The 15,400-nt window shown below is 46.2% G+C and overlaps 1 protein-coding gene across 4 annotated transcripts in view; it reads left to right on the top strand.

The window, feature by feature from the left end:
* Positions 1–14,186, top strand: part of slc44a1b (solute carrier family 44 member 1b) — a 22,020-nt gene extending 7,834 nt beyond the window's left edge. For 2 of the 4 annotated variants that reach the window (XM_031568985.2, XM_012814337.3), the window contains exons 6-16: positions 193–362; positions 624–713; positions 851–1,005; positions 2,079–2,265; positions 4,544–4,712; positions 5,071–5,227; positions 5,572–5,655; positions 5,905–6,042; positions 6,437–6,673; positions 9,694–9,780; positions 11,122–14,186. In XM_031568985.2, coding sequence (XP_031424845.1) covers positions 193–362; positions 624–713; positions 851–1,005; positions 2,079–2,265; positions 4,544–4,712; positions 5,071–5,227; positions 5,572–5,655; positions 5,905–6,042; positions 6,437–6,673; positions 9,694–9,780; positions 11,122–11,145 — 1,498 coding nt within the window. In that variant the 3' untranslated portion in view covers positions 11,146–14,186. Of the gene's footprint in view, positions 1–192; positions 363–623; positions 714–850; positions 1,006–2,078; positions 2,266–4,543; positions 4,713–5,070; positions 5,228–5,571; positions 5,656–5,904; positions 6,043–6,436; positions 6,674–7,686; positions 7,971–9,693; positions 9,781–11,121 lie in introns of those variants that run through there. The other 2 variants (XM_031568983.2, XM_031568984.2) reach the window with 2 other exon arrangements.
* Positions 14,187–15,400: the final 1,214 nt, after the last annotated feature.

Genomic DNA, 15,400 nt, shown 5'->3' with positions numbered 1-15,400 from the left:
TTTACTCTCACCTCTCATCCTGTCTTGATCTTTTTGATTCCCATAAGGTATCATTATATGATATTTGAAACACCATCAGAAGTAGTTATGTGTCTCCTGAATGTTTGTTATAACTGGATAGGGGCACTGGGCCAGCATTGTTATCATGTGATGTTTCATAAGGTCATGACCCTTTACCTCTGACCCCTGCAGTAAGCCGCTGCCGGTATTTAACCGCTGCACGCCCATTGACATCTCCTGCTATGCCAAGTTTGCTGAGGCGGTGGTGACATTTGTGAGTGACGACAGCCTGCTGCATCGACTGATCGCCAGCATTGCCGCTAGCAAAGAGATCATCATCGGTCTTTGCGTGCTAGCGCTAGGTCAGTTCCCCCTTCAATCCCAGTCTAAGTGTAGCTTAGCATTCGATGTCAGACTGACTGGAAATATAGTTTAGCATGCTAAATTAACTCCCAGTTCCAGTCAAAATGTTGCTTAGCATACTATATGAATTCCCAGTTCAGGTGGCAGGCATTTCCCAATAACAATGCAGTCATGGTTTCTGTCTGATTTGGTTAATCTCATGCCTGTGTGTGTTCTGTGTATGTATGTGTGTGCGTGTGTGTGTGTGTGTGTGTGCGCAGTGCTGTCTATGATCCTGTTGGTGATCATTCGCTACATCTCAGCTGTGCTGGTGTGGATCCTGACTGGCCTGGTGGTGCTTGGCTCTCTGGGTGAGGTCACTTCCTGTTTTATGGTTAACATTCTTACATACTCTAACCTCTCTAGCTTTCATAACTTTTCGTGTGTGTGTGTATCTGCATATCTGAATGTGTGTGTGTGTGTGTATGTGTGTGTTAATGTGTTGCAGGAGGCACCAGTATTCTGTGGTGGCTGTACATCGATCACAGGTTGAGTGTGAAGGACCCAGAAGCGGAGGAGGTGGAGCAGGAGCAAGAGGAGGAGGAAGCGAAGGACAAAACACACGCACTCATGATCTACGCTATCGCAGCCACCATCTTCACTGTGAGTGTTTGTGTGTGTAAGAGAGAGAGTGAAAATACATACTTTACGCTATCATACCCAACATCTTCACTGTGTGTTAGGGTGTGAGAGAGAGAGAGAGAGAGAGAGAGAGAGAGCTGCACAGTTTTGCATATCTTTACTGTGTTTGCGTGAGAGAGAGAGAACATCTTTACTTTTGAAGAAATGGGAAGGAAAGGAGAGAGAGAATCAAGGTGGGAGGGATGGGGGGGGGTAGGTAATGAAATAGACTAACAGCAAGGAAAGCTGCAAACAGAAAGATGAAAAAGATGATGAAGATGACAGACAGACAGAGTGTGAAGTTGCTGAAATCAGCTTTTTTTCTGTGTGTGTGTGTGTGGGCGTGCTGACTGTACATTTCATCTCTGTCTCCATCCGTTTCTTTTCCTGCTAGCTCTGTCTCCACCCCCCCTTTCTCTCCATCTTTGTTTCTGTTGCTGCACTCTCAAATGTATTAAATATTAAATATTATTATTTTATTATTATTATTATTATTAACGTGTCTAAGACAGTAGAGTGGTGGCAAAGCACAGATAGTCCAAACCTCTGAACATGTGTTCAAAGTCAAAGAGCATTTACTCTATAATGTCATGTGATTGTTACAGTTTAATGATGGCAAACACAAAACAGCCGTGATAGATACTAATTAAGATAGTTAGCAGACATAGTTTAACATAAAGGCTTTAGGCAGCTATCATAGCTAACATGTAAACATGTTTTATCCGAATTGTTAGTAAGAAATTTGTGAAATATGAGGGAAAAGCTGATAAGATATGGCTTGTTAACTATATGTTATTATATAACTATATTTAACAGGTATATTTGAGCTGTTTTGCAAGCACTGGAAATGCATATGTAGGTGTACATAATGGGAATGAGTATTTGTGTGTGTGCTGGCCTCTCACGAGATCTGTGTTTATAATGTACCTGAGGATTTTATGTGTGAGGATTTAGTGTGTGTGAGTATTTTGCTTGTGAGTGTTTAGTGTGTGTGTGAGTATTTTGTGTGTGAGTGTTTAGTGTGTGTGAGTATTTAGTGTGTGTTGTCCTAACAGGTGATTCTGCTACTGCTGATGCTGTTCATGAGGAAGCGCGTCGCCCTGACCATCGCTCTGTTCCGCGTCGCTGGTAAAGTCTTCGTCCATCTGCCACTCCTCGTGCTGCAGCCCTTCCTCACCTTCATCGTCCTCCTGCTCTTCTGGACATACTGGCTCCTCGTGCTCCTCTTCCTCGGGACCAGTGGTGAGAACACACACACCCATACACACAGATGACAAACACATATCACACACACACACACACACATGTCGTGGCCAGCACTCACGCTCAGATCACAGATCCTCCAGGTCACAGACAATACACAGAAAGGAGTAGGTTCATAAAATGTTTTATTAAACAAGACAGGACTGTGGCACAGAACAGCTGTACTAGGAACCCCACTAGGTGCTAGGCATAAACCCCCCCTTTGGCCAGCTATGTCTTAACCAGAGAGCCCCCACACACAACCATATTCACCCCACAGCAAGGTACCTGCTACAGGTATTATAAATACACAGTATTAACTAAACACCCACAGCAAAGTCACAGCAAAGTCACAGCAAAGTCACAGCAAAGTCACAGCAACACAGCACCCCACAGCAAGAGGAAAGTTGTCTTAAGCCAGACAATAGCCAACCATGGTGGTCTCTGCACACCCACCTAGTAGTCCCTTGCCCTTCCCCACAGCCTGAAGTAATAGAAAGTACAAGTTGGCACTGGCCGGTCTGTCCCTACCGACCAGTATTAAAATCCATGAACAAGGCAGTCCATACAGTCAGCACCGCGATAACTCGAGTAGGCGAGGCGTGCAGTCACTACCGGCCAGTATGGCAGGCCCTCGTCCTTTCCGTTCGAGCACGGGGACTGGTCTGCGCTCCGTCTGTCCCTGGGGAACACTCCTCAGTAGTGCTGATGACGTGTAGCTCCGCCCACCTCGAGGAAGTTCCAGACTGCAGGAAACACAATTCAAAACACGAATGCTTAGGCAAACTCACACGCCATTAAGCAGGCGGAACTAGTGGCACATAACAAATGGAGTGGAATAACGAACTTCCCTTTCCAGGCAATCGTAGAGCGTTTAAACGGTCGCCTCGGAACCAGCCAATACAGAGCGTCCGGAGTAGTAAGCAGTGTCCTCGCTCGAACCGTCTTCAGCTGTAAACACAAGGGAGCTGTACACAATATGCCAGCATGTGAAGCTACATATCCCCAAGTACCCACACACAAAGGTAGAAACAACTACATCCCTTTCGGGAATACTTAGCGTTCGTTGTGTTACATCCGTTGAACTTTGATTGCCAATGTCAGTCATATGGATCTCCGTCTCCCGTGTCAATATCCACCGCCAGTTCTCTCCCCCGTCACCGTTTGGATTACCCTCTTTATACAGGGAAGGGACCTATCCCCATGAACTACTCCACTTCCAGTCCATCACGCTAATTACCATGCAATTGGCAATTAGGTGAGCAGTAAGCGTTTGCAGCCCAGTGTTCACGTCATAACAAACGCCACCATGACAGTCGCACACAATACATAACGTCCTCAACCATCAGTCCATGGCAAAGTATTATAAACCCCATACCCCAAGGTCCCAAACAAGCAGTCCATTGCATAATACATAACACATTACAATCAGTCCATTGCACAGTACACTTGACACACACACACGCACACAAACCCACCTGCGCCACACAGACACGCCACACCAACAAAGACACACACACACACTACCAGATATGCCACAGCAAAGCTAATACACACAGATTACAAACACATATCACACACATACACACACACACACAAACCCACCTGCGTCACACAGACATGCCACGTCAAACATAGTACAATTACATAAATCTTTTTTAATTTAAAGTTGTGTGTGTGTCCCTATATGTGTGACTGTGTATACATGGACGTGTGTCTTTTGTATGGAGTATATTCACGTGATTAACAAATGTGTTTTGTGATTCACAAACAAATATCACGCAATTCACAATGTAAATGCTGTTAATGCATATTATTTACAGACTAACTAGTATCGATTACAAACCGCTTGCCATTTGTGAACATCACTGCATTTATTTGTCGATTTTTGTCCAATATGGTGTAGTAGTCCACATAACTGGACACTGTACAGATATAACGCAATGTGTTTACATTCAGTCATACCTTCGAATTTAGGTTGATGTTTTTGTCTGAAATTGTAAGAGACATCTGATAGGCTGCAGAGAATTTCCTTTTGAAAGAAATGCATTTGTGGATCAAGCCGTGTCAGGAGAGTAAAAAAAATCCACAAAAAATGTTTGGATGTTCACAAATTGGGAAAAGTATGTAAATGCACATTTAGTATGTAAATAAATGTAACAGATTTGTGAATCATTTGACATTTATTTGTGAATCAGGAAATACATTTCTTAATCTCGTAACATTCATTTGTGAATTGTGAAACTACTCTAAGTCTTTTGTGTGTGTGTGTGTGTAGGCAACCCAATCCAGAATGAGGAGACTGGTCTTACCGAGTTTCGCCTGACGGGGGCACTACAGTACCTGACTTGGTACCACACCTTTGGCCTGGTGTGGATCAGTGAGTTCATCCTGGCCTGCCAACAGATGACTATCGCTGGAGCTGTGGTAACATACTACTTTACAAGGTACACCCCCCCGCCACACACACACACACACACACACACACACACACACACACACACACACACACACACTCAGAGTGTCCTGCCAACAGTATCAAATTAAATTTGTCTCAAGGCGCTTTACAGAGTCCAGGGCCTGAAGAGGAAGCACAATGGCAACAGGGGCAAGGAAAAACACACCTAAAGGCACACACACACACTCACTCACACACACACACACCTCCCTGAAGTGATTTGTTTTTGTAGTGAAATGCCATACATCTTCTTTGCCTTAATGGTTTCATGTGTATTTTGATTAGGGTCAGGTAATTTAGGCAGTGATTTATAATTAGCTAACTGGCAACCTCTGTAACTGCTGAAGGGATAAAGGACGGCTCCCCATCACCCCTATCCTGTCATCTGTGCTGCGGTTGGCACGCTACCATCTGGGCACCGTGGCCAAGGGCTCCTTCATCATCACGCTCGTCAAGATCCCACGACTCGTCCTCATGTATGTCCACAACCAGCTCAAGGGAAAGGTGAGCCACAGCAGACAACTAACCTCACACGCCAGTGGGACGTACAAACCACTAAACACCATAGCGTCAGCCTCACATGCTAGTGGGACGCTCCAAACTGCTAAACACAACAGCAATAGCCTCACACGCTAGTAGGATGCTACAAACCACGAAATACCATAGCGTTAGCCTTACATGCTAGTAGGACGCTACAAACTGCTAAACACCACAGCATTAGCCTCACATGCTAGTAGGACGCTACAAACTGCTTAACACCACAGCGTCAGCCTCCTACACTCCTTTGTTGTTGGCAGGAGAATGTGTGTGCTTGCTGTCTCACTGATTAATGTGTTTGTCGTTTGCAGGAGAATGCGTTTGCTCGCTGTATGCTGAAGGCTTGTATTTGCTGTCTCTGGTGTCTGGAGAAGTGCCTCAACTATCTGAACCAGGTGAGTTTCAAACTCCACTCTGTCACTTTTACGCCACTGTCATAAATACCAATCAAGCTTTGAGAGCCCCTAATGGACAGTGTGCCGGTGCACTGATGCCCATCAGTGAATCTCACCATCCCTAGTTCATACTGTACCTGTCAGGTGTTAGGTGTTTAGGTTGAAGAGCAGTGAAGATTCAACAGAGATTAAGCATTGAATGTGGAGGTCTAATAAACTGTGTGTGTGTGTATGTTGTCCTCTCTATAGAATGCGTATGCAGCAACAGCCATCAACAGCACAAGCTTCTGCGTGTCGGCGCGTGATGCATTTGTCATCCTGGTGGAGAACGCAATCAGAGTGGCAGCCATTAACACCATTGGAGACTTTGTGCTGTTCTTGGGCAAGGTGAACACACACACACACACACACACACACACACACACACAGTGATCTTCTTGAATACCCATCACACATGAACCAACACACCATAATAGTGTGTACATAAATACACACTAGACTCATGCACACACGCGCACACACACACACACACACACACACATATGCAAGTAAAGCATTGCCTCATACACTGGCTGTGTCTATATTTGTGTGTGTATGTCAATGTGTGTGCATGTGTATGTATATGTGTATGTATTTGTGCGTGTATGTATTTGTGTGTGTGTGTGCGTGCGTGTATGTATTATGTATCTGTCTGTATGTAATGGTGTGTGTGTGTATGTATGTATTTGTGTGTGTGTGTGTGTGTGTATGTATGTATTTGTGTGTGTGTGTGTGTGTGTAGGTGCTGATAGTGACCTGCACAGCGTTTGCGGGCGTGCTGGCTCTGAACTACCAGCGGGACTACAGTGAGTGGGTGCTGCCACTGCTGCTGGTGGGGCTGTTTGCCTTCCTGGTGGCGCACTGCTTCCTGTCAGTGTTTGAGGCCGTGGTGGACGTGCTCTTCCTCTGCTTCGCCATCGATACCAAATACAACGACGGCACACCCGGCAGAGAGTTCTACATGGACAAGGCTCTCATGGTACACACATACTAACATACATCACACACACACACACACCTACGTACATCCCAACCACAGACACACAGAATGACAGCACACCTGGCAGAGAGCTCTATATGGACAAGGCTCTCATGGTACACACACACACACACACCAACGTACACCACACACGTACGGCACACACGTACGGCACACACGTACGCCACACACGTACACCACACACGTACACCACACACACACCCACATAGAGAATGATGGCACAACCGGCAGAGAGTTCTACATGGACAAGTTTCTCGTGGTACACACACACACACACACATACACTCACACACATGATTTGTTCCCTCTGAGATTTGACTCCTAAGAGATTTGACTTGGCAGACCTAAACAATGCTGCCTTTTTCCACTCTCTCTCTCTCTCTATCCCTCTGTCATCTCCTTCACTATTCTCTCTCTATTTCTCTCCCCCTCTCTCTCTATCTCTTTGTCATCTCCTTCACCTCTCTCTATCCCTCTCTCTTTCTTTCTCTCTCTCTCTCTATCTCTGTCATCTCCTTCACTCCTCTCTCTGTCTCTTTCTCTCCCCCTCCCTCTCCCTCTCTCTGATTGGCTCAGAGTCACTGAGACCTTGTGATCCGCCCAGTTGTGCAGCTGACTCTTTAACGGCTCCAAATCAGGAGGAAACATCAGCTGCCATCACACACACACACACACACACACACACACACACACACACACACACGCTCACATACACACACACACGCTCACATACACACACACACGCTCACATACACACACGCTCACATACACACTCACACCCCCTTTATTCCAATGCTTCGACCAGAAAATCAACCCACGTTGATTTCATGTCTGAAAAGGATAACCCACGTTGTCCGCCTAGACTTCTCGACCCCCACCTCAGACATACTGTATCTGTGTGTATCCTGCAGGAGTTTGTGGAGAACAGCGGGAAGTGTCACACACACACACACACACTCTCTCTCTCAGACCTATCTTTATCTATCCTGCAGGAGTTTGTGGAGAACAGCAGGAATTGTCACACACACACACACACACACACACGCACACTCTCTCTCAGACCTATCTTTATCTATCCTGCAGGAGTTTGTGGAGAACAGCGGGAAGTGTCACACACACACACACACACACACACACACACACACACACGCACACTCTCTCTCAGACCTATCTTTATCTATCCTGCAGGAGTTTGTGGAGAACAGCAGGAAGTCACACACACACACACACACATTCTGACATATCTCTATATATCCTGACAGCATACAGAACAGCAGGAAGCCACAGACACACACACACACAAACACACACACACACACACACACACACACACACACACACACACACACACACACACACACACACTCTCTCTCAGACATATCTTTATCTATCCTGCAAGAGTTTGTGGAGAACAGCAGGAAGTCACACACACACACACACACACACACACTCTCTCTCTCTCTCTCAGACATACAGTGGGGAAAATAAGTATTTGGCCACTTGCAAAGAAATGTGTGATCTACAATTGTAATAGTAGGTGTATTTTAACAGTGAGAAACAGAATATCATCAAAAAAATCCAGAAAACTGCATTTTATAACATTTATGACTTAATTTGCATTTGATGCAGAAAATAAGTATTTGAACCCCTAGCAAAACATGACTTAGTACTTGGTGGAATAACCCTTTTTGGCAAGCACAGACATCAGACTTTTCTTGTAGTTGGTCACCAGGTTTACACACATCTCAGGAGGGATTTTGGTCCACTCCTCTTTGCAGATCCTCTCCAAATCCTTAAGGTTGCGTTTTCAATGGGAGGGAATGAGGGAATGAGGTTCAAGCCCAATATTCCACGTTACATGGCCCCATCCATAGTCCCCTCGATGCAGTGGAGTCATCCTGTACCCTTGGCAGAGAAACAGCCCCAAAGCATAATGTTTCCACCTTCATGCTTGACGGTGGGGATGGTGTTCTTGGGGTCATATTCAGCATTCTTCCCCCTCCAAACGTGGCAAGTCGAGTTGATGCCAAAGAGCTTGATCTCATCTGACCACATCCTGTCTCCCAATCCTCCTTAGAATCATTCAAGTGTTCATTGGCAAACTTCAGACGGCCCTGTACATGTGCTTCCTTGAGCAGGGGGACCTTGCGAGTGCTGCAATACTTCAAACCATTACGACGTAGTGTGTTGCCAATGGTTTTCTTGGTGACTGTGGTCCCAGCTGCCTTGGGATCATTCACAAGCTCCCCCTGTGTAGTTCGTGGGTTATTCTGCACCTTTCGGATGATCACCGATACCGCATGAGGGGATATCTTGCATGGAGCCCCAGACCTAGAGCGATTGACAGTTGTTTGGTGTTGCCTCCATTTACGAATAATCGCACCAATAGTTGTCTGCTTCTCACCAAGCTGCTTGCCGATGGTTTTGTAACCCATTCCAGCCTTGTGCAGGTCTACAATCTTATCTCTGACGTCCTTGGTCAACTCTTTGGTCTTGCCCATGGTGGTTAGGTTGAAGGTGTGAAGTATGATTCTTTGGACAGGTTTCTTTTATACACGTCACCAGTTGAGATCAGGTGTACCTTGTTAGGCCTAATGAGGACTAATCTGTGTGCTTCTTGGGCACATAACTGGTCATTAGGAGCCAGAATTCTTGCTGTTTCCTCTGGGGTTCAAATACTTATTTTCTGCATCAAATACAAATAATGTCATAAATGTTATAAAATGCAGTTTTCTGGATTTGATTGTTGATATTCTATTTCTCACTGTTAAAATACACCTACCATTACAATTATAGATCACACATTTCTTTGCAAGTGGCCAAATCGGCAGGGGTTCAAATACTTATTTTCCCCACTGTATCTTTATCTATCCTGCAGGAGTTTGTGGAGAACAGCAGGTAGTCACACACACACACACACACACACACACACACACACACACACACACACACACACACACACTCTCTCTCTCTCAGACATATCTTTATCTATCCTGCAGGAGTTTGTGGAGAACAGCAGGAAGTCGGCAGCAGCAGTAGAACGTGGGCGGGGTCGCGCTCGAGAGGAGGCGGAGCTTACAGCCATGGTGAGTGAGGGAGAGGGTGACACAGGCCCTGAGTGGGCAATGCCTGAGTGGGAGGAGCTTCAGGAGTTCCAGATCTACTTCCTGCTGGTGTGTGTGCTGGTGGACTGGGTGGTGTGGGAGCAGCCGCTGGTGGTGTGTTTGACGCAGGACATCATGCTCTTCATGTGTGTGTCTCTGCCCACCTCCTCTCTCTTCCTGCTCGCCTCGCTGCTGAAACACCCACACACACACTCGGCCGTGTGCCAACTCCCCACACCGCCTGCAGAGGGCGCCAGTGTGCAGCGTCCACAACCACCACCGTGCAGTTAACCCCTCGCCGCCTGCAGAGGGCGCCAGCGCCAACAATCACCACCATGCTGTTAACCCCTCACCTGCCTGAAGAGGGCGCCACCACTAACAACCACCACCACCACCATGCAGTTAACCCCTCACCCGCCGGGCACAGAGGGCCTCTCCAGCACCACCTACTGCATAAGCTGATAACACACACTAACCCGCTAACTCCTCTCATCTTCATCATCACACCGCTGCCCTCATCATCACCACATGTCCCTTATCATGAGTTCTGTGTCTGCCTCCTGGCTGCCTTGCATGAGAGAAGCAGCTGAACTTTGAACTTTGGCCTTATTCATCACCAGTGACCTTACAGTGAGGATTGGGGGTGGGGAGGGGGGAGGTGATGCTTTCTGAAGGGAGGGAAGAAAGAAATGGACAGAGAGACAGGAGAAGAGAGAGCGAAGGCAACGGCAGGAGACAAGAGAAGATTCTTGCCTTGCTAAGACTAGGGAGGGTCTTTGGCCGAGATCAGGTGAGTTTGTGTAGACTAGTGGCTATCAGACACACACACACACACACTCAGACCCACACACACTCTCAGTCCCACACACACATACACAAGCACACGATTATGCTCCTGTGCACACACGTGTATACACACAGGCATTCATGCACACACATAAACATTCACATAGTCAGACACACACTCTCCAACAGACACATACTCACACACTCTCGCACAGACACATACTCACACACGCTCATACAGACACATAGTCACCCACACACACACACAACTACTGATGCTGTGGGTGGTAGTAGAAGTAGCTGCACAGTAGTGTAGGAGTAAAGGTGCCTTGTAGTGTGTAGAGAGAGACTAAGTGTGGTTTTGTCATTTGAAAATGACATTTTAATAATGGTCCCCGTCCTTGTCTGCCTAACCCAACCCAAAGCATTGCACACTCACCAAGATGGCCGCGGAGAAGACAGAACCACCTATAAGGGTCTTATAGGTCTGTGTGTGTGGGTGTGTGTTCTGATGTCACGTCTGTATTTGTTTTGCAGGCACCTGGGCCCTCCTCAGCTTGACCGCTGTCTCCTGAAGACCTTTTTAAAGACATTCCAAATGATTATTTTTACGTGTAACATGTTTACTATGGTTTCACTCCAGGGAAAACGATATTTTAATAAGAGACTGGAAACAAACAAAAACAAAAACAAAACAAATAACAGCATAATGAAGCACTTTATACTGGAGCGCTGCACATCCCCTTCAACGATGCAGTTTCGTAGTGATGTCCTTTTTATAAGACTAAACCAGTCTGGCGCCACCTAGTGGAGATCTGCAGTACTGACCAGTAAAATCACTCCTACACCGGGATGGAGGTTTTCACCACAGCTGTGTTTCGGTGGCGATGTGTGTCTGGCGTCGCCGCCCCTGCCCGGGGGAAGGGATGTGTGCGCTGGGCAGCAGAGAACCACTTGCGTCTCCCCGCTCGTTTGTTGTCTAACACTCGTTTTCTAATGCAACGTCTATCCAATCACGGTAAGGAAGCGCCTCACCAAGGTGAGAAGAGGAAGGTTTCGCTCCTGAACTCACTGGCACTCAACTTTACCTGTTTATTTCTTTATGTTGGTTTGTTTGTTTGGTGGGTTTGTGTAGAGGGTCAAAGGTCAGACTGTTACCAAGGCAACTAGTTGGAGGAGAACAGGGCATAAAACATCATCCCACAGATCCCTCACAAACCCTTGCCGAAGAACCCTACTAAGGAACTGGAGTACTGTTCTATTCCACGGATCAACCCCATCGACTGGAGGTGCGTCAGCGGAGCACTTGCCAGCGCCCATTGGCCAGCGCCCTAATCAATCAAATAGTGGGGCAGGACTGCTGTCTGGGAACCATTTTTTAGGTGTGACTCTCGTGGACTCACTGGTCGTACAGAATGCTAAAGCTAACGCTAACACTGAAAATACATGGAAGTCTTCCTACTTACACATACGCACCCATAGAGGTTTCACACACACACACACACACACACACATACACACACCCATAGAGGTTTCACACACACACACACACACACACACACACACACACACCTATAGAGGTTTCACACACACACACACATGCTCTTACACTCCCATAAAAAGAGATTGCATACTTACACACACACACACACACACCTGTGCTCACTCTCCTATAAAGAACGTTTGTATTGTGCAGTAGGGGTGGGTGGGGCATGAATACACACTCATACACAGTCCATATCGAATGTGTTCACACACACACTTTGTCCTATCCTGAACATGCGCACACACACACACACACACTGCCTTATCCAGTTTATCATGATCTGCCTTCAGCTTTATGCTATTGGTTAGTGACAGTGACCCTCCTCTGCGTTTTGCCGAATGGGAGCAGAGTGTAGAATGCCTTAAGCTGAAGTCCCTCCCCTTACTGCAGTTGTTTGTGGGAGCACAGGGGAGGGGCTAGTTAGCCGCCGGTCCACAGGGGTGGGGCTAGTTAGCCGCTGGTCCACAGTTGAGGGGCTAGTTAGCCGCTAGTCCACAGGGGAGGGGCTAGTTAGTCGCTGGTCCACAGGGGAGGGGCTAGTTAGTCGCTGGTTCACAGGGTTGGGGCTAGTTAGCCGCTGGGCTTCGTAGAGGTAGAGATACTGAGAGATGGTAATAGTCTAAAAGGCCAGAGTGCAGTGTGATATGCGACTTATGAAAAATAAACAAGTTGCTCCTGTGGATATGAAGTCAGACACTGATACTTAAAGTGAGCTTCCACTCTGCATTACCGGTCACACACACACACACACACACATTAACTGTGTGTTGGGGAAGCATGCAGTGTGCATAGTGCGCACACACACGAACGCAGATATTTAGTGTAAAGCATGGATCCACACGCTAAAGGCCGTTTCTACAGACAGACTGGAGTGGGGGAAAAGTCTTCTAATCAGTGATTCTAGTTTAAAGTCTTCTAATCTAGATTTTAGTGTTTAAAAGCCTAGGTTAGAGCTGAGTTTGTTTTAGAAGAGTTCCTGACTGTCAGCTCACCAGAACTGTTTTAGAGGGAGAGTTATTGACTGTCAGCTCACCAGAACTGTTTTAGAGGGAGTTTCTTGTCTGTGGACTCAGCGGAACTGTTTTAGAGGGAGAGTTATTATGTCTAGGCTCACCAGAACTGTTTTAGTGGGAGAGTTTCTTGTCTGTGGGCTCAGCAGAAGGATCAGGCAGCAGTATAAAGTTTTGTACAAATCACACACATACACACTCGGGAGTGTGGTGTAGCATGGAGCAAGAAACACTGTAGGGTCCTCTCTGATCTAAATATACATACACACATTTCACTCCGTGTGATGTACTATATAAAACACATTTTATACTTCAGACATGACCTTAGAGAGAATAGACAACACAGCGCACATGCATCAACATAAACACACATCATATGCACACACACCATAATTATGTAAACATACATGAGTAGGTACAGTTGGTGTGGCTGAACGCTTAGTGTGTGTGTATTGGAGGTAGGTATTCCCTATATATAAAACATGCACACACACATACACTCTTTTGTAAATGTACATGCCTTGGTGCATAGTGTGTGTGTGTGTGTGTTGAACTCTGAGTGTGTATGGGGAGGTGGGTGTTTCACGTCTGTGTTGTTTTGCCAAACTGATGTAAACAGATGAGGGGCATCACACCTCCATTATGGTGATGTCACTTCCTGTTCCTTCTCTTACACCTACACCGTTGATCTGATCTGGGGAAAGAGGGGTAGAGAAATGGAAAGGGAGAGATGAAACAGAGGAGGAGAGAAACGAGTGTGTCACCGGTACATGTACAATATTCCTCTCTGTGAGGTGTGTGTGTGTTCACAGGGGATGGTGGTATTGTGTCATGTGACAGACATCAGGTGTGTTTGTGTGGAGGGGGGAGGGTCCTGACCTGTGTGTGTGTGTGTGTGTGTGTGTGTCCTGATAGGTGTGTGTGCATGGCGGAGCAGGGGCTCATTAACGGTGTGTGACGGTGAACTAATGTAGTTTTCTTTCTTTCTTTTTTTATATTTATTTCATATGTATTTGTTTTTTAAGTAATAAAGGAATAAAACTAAATGTTGTTTTTACACCACTACAGAAGTGATGAATATGTTCACCCTTTATCTGATGTGTGATACTTTTGGAAGTGCTGCTGGTAACTGTCGGTATTGTCCAAGCTTTATTAATGCAAGAGCACTCAAACACAGCAGCCTCAGATGCTTAGAATGGGTTATAAATGTCAGGGATTGAACCCAGGCTGCTGGATTGCTAACCCAGTGTTTAGCACACTGAGCAATGTAGGACCCAAGTACAGATATAGTGTCAATAACTTAAATCTTTTAATTTGCAAAATCAAGAATTCATACAAAGCTCGGAAGATCCAGACAAAAACAAACAAATGTATCTCAGGAAAAAACGGGGCAGATAGCTTCGGGAAAATCTGAGACAAAACAATTCAAGAAACAGTCCAAGCAGCGAAATTCAATCCAAGAGACAGCAAACAAACAAAAAGAGAAAACCCAGAATATGTCCACAACAGGCAAGACCAAAAAGTAACAACAGCATGCTATGGGACAAGTCCATAGAACACAAAGACTCAGTGATGACATGCCCAAAAATAAACAGGTATAAATACTCGAGTATTGCAGTATTCCCACATGACAATGCACACCTGCTGAAGAGCATGTGGGGAGTCAGTCACTGTGGGCTGGTGATGATGACTGTGTTTGATATGACTGGACCATTCAGCACCAGCCCTACAGCCTGGGTAGGTTAAGGGCATCAGTGCCAATTCTAGTTTTAAACAGGAGCCGCCACGGGTGAGCCGGACTTCTGCCAAACTGGAGGTTTTGGAGAGAGGTCATAGTCCCACCTGGACCTATGAGGCTGTCCCATGCCTACATACAGGGAGCCAGAACACACTCGTAGGTCAAGAGGAGGCACAGATAAAGAAGGTGAAATAGAAAGTGAAAGTACGTGATTCCAATTTGAATGTCATGTGAGAAACGAGTGTTTACCGTAAGACAGCAATTATTGATAACCACTCAGTTGTGTTCTTGTCGTCTTCTGAGGCTTTGGACAAAACATACTTCCATCTATAGGCCTACTCCAGATTGGTGCCACCATGCCCAACGGTTGCCACTGTGATGAACTTAGCTAAGATAAACTAGCGAGAAGACCTCAGTGTGTCAACTGGTCAGCTCACAGGATGTGGCCATTTGACCGTATATGGGATGAAACTACTGACTTCCATCAGCATCAGGAGCTGTGATAGTCACGATGGACCACTC

Source organism: Clupea harengus, chromosome 6 (assembly GCF_900700415.2).
Source record: "Clupea harengus chromosome 6, Ch_v2.0.2, whole genome shotgun sequence".
Classification (NCBI taxonomy): domain Eukaryota; kingdom Metazoa; phylum Chordata; class Actinopteri; order Clupeiformes; family Clupeidae; genus Clupea; species Clupea harengus.
The sequence above is the reverse complement of the archived record's forward strand: the minus strand, read 5'-3'. Positions and strand labels throughout refer to the sequence as shown.